General features: G+C 38.6%; 1 protein-coding gene across 1 annotated transcript; it reads left to right on the top strand.

The window, feature by feature from the left end:
* The first annotated feature begins 488 nt into the window (after nucleotides 1–488).
* On the top strand, nucleotides 489–2,418 carry LOC115822717 (Rieske domain-containing protein). The gene is made up of 4 exons (XM_030786635.1): nucleotides 489–570; nucleotides 1,138–1,319; nucleotides 1,719–1,753; nucleotides 1,873–2,418. Exons 2-4 carry the CDS (start codon nucleotides 1,154–1,156, stop codon nucleotides 2,152–2,154), a joined length of 483 nt encoding a protein of 160 aa, XP_030642495.1. The 5' UTR covers nucleotides 489–570; nucleotides 1,138–1,153; the 3' UTR covers nucleotides 2,155–2,418.
* Nucleotides 2,419–3,620: the final 1,202 nt, after the last annotated feature.

Genomic DNA, 3,620 nt, shown 5'->3' with positions numbered 1-3,620 from the left:
TTGTTCTTATTTACTTCTAGGTCATTTGAATGACTAAAGACAAACACTCAACGCACAACAAACTAGAATTCTAATCAGGGGACGCATGCATACAGTCGACTTTTATTTTGAAAATGGCGAAGCCATTTTGACGATTGTAGTTTTCCGGTATTTTACCCGATGCGCGTAAAGGTCCGGTATCACAAAGCAGAAGTGTGTGATTATGTGATCGTTCATGAAAATTTTCAGTTTAGATATTGATGACTATTTTCACTCCGAGGTTCTATAGGCACTCATTGCAGTATACTGCAGTCTCATATCGTGTATGTTCCTATTTCAGAGATACTTCGAATTCGTTCGGACGGTTGAAATCTGTCTCCATGAAAACGCATAACGTCCGTCAAGTCGAGATATACAGTTGCTCATGTTTTAGAGAGATAAAGTAAGCACGTGAATTCTGCAGAGTGTGGGGACGATTCCACCGAATTTGCTTTTCCTCAAGTTCTCGGCGGAGGTCAGACGCAGTTGTCCAATGTTACTTCCACATTTCCCGTAACCGAAACACTTGGAAGATTCTGTTAGCGCACGCAGGTAAAAGAGACATAGCGAACGATCCGTAGTGTACAAGTAAGACGTTCTCAAGCGCACACCGCTATGAGAGCTACTTGTGAATTATACATTAGCTCAGAAATAAAAAGGTATAACACACTCGACTGCAGCTGGCATACTGAATCGTTTTATTCGTTCGATAAGGAATAACTGAGCAGCCTGCAAGTTTATTGAATAGTTACCTGTTGCTTATGAAATACTCAACATTTCCCAAATTTGCTACTAAACTTAAAAGTAATACATCTTGAGATAATTGGAATGCACTGCTCCCTGATAAGATGATCTCCATCAATCATGTTGTGAAATGGTGCATTAAAAACAAAAGGATTTTTTTTAATTCAATAAACCAATCTATGTGCTCACTAATATAAATGACAGTTTATAAACATGATATTATGCAATAAGGTGACCAAGCTTATGAACAATTTTACGTGAAGATATCACATTTCTCTCCTAATGGTTTAAAATGTTGGTTCAGTGCAATCTTATGATAAAATCTGAAGAATCTCCAATTGTGAGAAACGTTTCCCTCATCCCTTCCCTTTTCAGATCTTGGTTTGGAAACATGTCCTCTCATGATCAAGGGGAAACGTCTTCCAATCCTTCCTATCTTGTCGGGAAGAGAGATGACATCATTCAAGCCAAGCGAGTGACAAAATTTGTGAACGGAAGGGATGTTCTCGTGCTTTACCACCAGGGGGAGTTCCATGCACTGGATATGCGCTGTTACCGTGAGTACTAAATAACCCGCGGCACACCATATTAACCTGGAGGCAACTGAATTTCTCTTTATGCGCGAATAGCTTATTTAATGCTCAGCATAGTATATAACTGAGGGATCCTGAATGACTTTATGTCCAGAGCTTGTTTGCACACAAAACTTATTGGTTAAACACCTTGTTTAACAAGTAGGATGCACACCTTTGCTTCAGGCTTAATCTACTTTTCGTTGAATTTGGGGCAGTTAACTGCAACAAATACCTTGCGACCTGTAAAGAGCACCAAGAACATTATCCATTATATTATATGCCAGTAATTATGATAGCCAGCTGTGTATGAGACTGCATGTATCAATTTGAATCTAAATGTATAATCTGTTCAACTTTACTTTGTTTGTTCCTTCATGGCAGACTCTGGAGGTCCACTAGTGAAGGGAGATATTGAGGTGAGTATGAATGTGTGTTTCTGCTTTCCCTCGCTCAACACACAGGACAAATCCTCACTGCAGTGCAGCAATAGCAACATCTTTAACTTCTTGTGTCTTTTTATCTTTTGACTCTTCAGGAGTTTAACGGACAAATGTGTATTGTGTGCCCATGGCATAAATATAAGATCACCTTGGCCGAGGGGGAGGGACTTTATCAGGCAGTCGACCCAAACATGAAGCCGCCAAAACCAGTTTGGTGTTCCAAAGGGATCAAACAGAGAATTCACACCGTGAGCGTTTCTAACGGCGACGTGTTTGTCACCTTAAATGACTCACCTGGAGCCATTGACTCTGACTATTACCAAACTCAGAAGTACAGGGACAAGCTAGCAAAAGGAGAGATAAAGGAGGAGAAATGACATTGCAGACAATAATATAATGTTTGGGATGTGAACATGCAGAAATTGAGTTTCTGAGCCAGCTGAGCAAAGTAGTGCCTTACCTTCCCTTTGGCATTTGTTGTCCTGGGTACAGGGGCTTTGTCAATATCGTTTGTGGAATATAATTGGTATGGTTGTGTTCAAGCTATTTTTATAGACTCACAAAAATTTCAGTCAGTTGTGTGTCACTGAACAATCTTCCTTCATAAACTTCTCTCACATTTGACTCATAGACTGAACATGCTTTTCAGTGTGACTCCCATTTTACTAAATATGCTGTGCATATTACACTGGTAGTGGGTGATAACTGTCTTTCTCTACCTTTTACCTTTTTTGTTTTGACCAGAGAATTATAATCTGTGTGGTAAGTGAGCTTTGTCATGTCCCTGATTAGATTTCCGGTAATTATGAAAGATAACGTTGGTATGGAAGAAAAGAAAAAGAAAGCTAAGGATTAGTTTGAATGTTGTCTTTGAATTTTGATTTTACTCGATAATCTCTTCAAGCAAAAACATGCAATTATTAAGACAATTTGATTGAACAAGAAATATTTTGATTGTAATTTGTTTTATATCATATAATCTTGCATCAACCAAAAAGTCTGTAATTATCTTGGAATGTTTAAGAAGCTTTTAGAGGAAACTTCAGAGTGAGTAATCTGATGAAAGAACACAAAAATTCCTGAGCTAACCAGTGCAGATGGTTCTTTGGGTCATGTGTACTTTTGGATTATGGATTGTGCACTGCCCAGTATCTGCTGTGTCAACCGCATAAACCATCTCGTAACTCAGAACTGTTTCTTGTGCCTAATGCTTTTGCTGAAAAAGAAAAAAAATTGTTAGAAGCAACTGTCAGACTGCTTTGGGTAAACAGACTCCCTACTGTGCACAATTCACAGAGCTTGTTTTTATCTCTCAACTCTGGCCCCTTCTCCACCAGCTGTCGGTCCAGCATGACCAGGAGCTTGACATACACATCCCTACCAGGGCCAGCATGTACCAATTAAGACTATTTCATGGCTGAAGTCCTAATGGAGCATGCTAGATAATTTACCAACGTTCAAATGAAAGTTATTTCAGACTGAAAGAGGATCTTGTAACGACCCAGTTGAAAGCAGATTTTTAGTAAAGTTAAATGAAATCCAGAATGAATTTACAGGCCTACACATGGAAGCAAAGGAATAAGGAAGTAAAATAAACCTTCAGGCTGTCACTCAAATTTAAGGCATTCATGGATAAAATGCAAACTGTGTGCTTGTAAGCTGTATGGAAAAGTTCAGTCCAACACTTGTTGGTCCATGAAAATAAATGTGAACCATTGGATATAATTTCTACTATGACAAGACTGTTGTTTTGTCCTTAAGAGAGAGTTAACATGATTATGTTAAATTTTTCTTGAGGCACCAGCCTCTTAATATGTGTAAATGTAAAACAAAATGTAAATCT

Source organism: Chanos chanos, chromosome 1 (genome assembly GCF_902362185.1).
Source record: "Chanos chanos chromosome 1, fChaCha1.1, whole genome shotgun sequence".
NCBI lineage: Eukaryota > Metazoa > Chordata > Actinopteri > Gonorynchiformes > Chanidae > Chanos > Chanos chanos.
Note: the sequence above shows the minus strand (reverse complement) of the source record. Positions and strands in the feature narration are given on the sequence as shown.

What these genes read in the sequence shown, in the direction of transcription:
- LOC115822717 (XM_030786635.1), top strand. Translation starts at nt 1,154, where the DNA reads ATGTCCTCTCATGATCAAGGGGAAACGTCTTCCAATCCTTCCTATCTT. An exon ending in ACTGGATATGCGCTGTTACC is followed by an intron (nt 1,320 to 1,718) that starts GTGAGTACTAAA and finishes CCTTCATGGCAG; the next exon opens with ACTCTGGAGGTCCACTAGTG. An exon ending in TAGTGAAGGGAGATATTGAG is followed by an intron (nt 1,754 to 1,872) that starts GTGAGTATGAAT and finishes TTGACTCTTCAG; the next exon opens with GAGTTTAACGGACAAATGTG.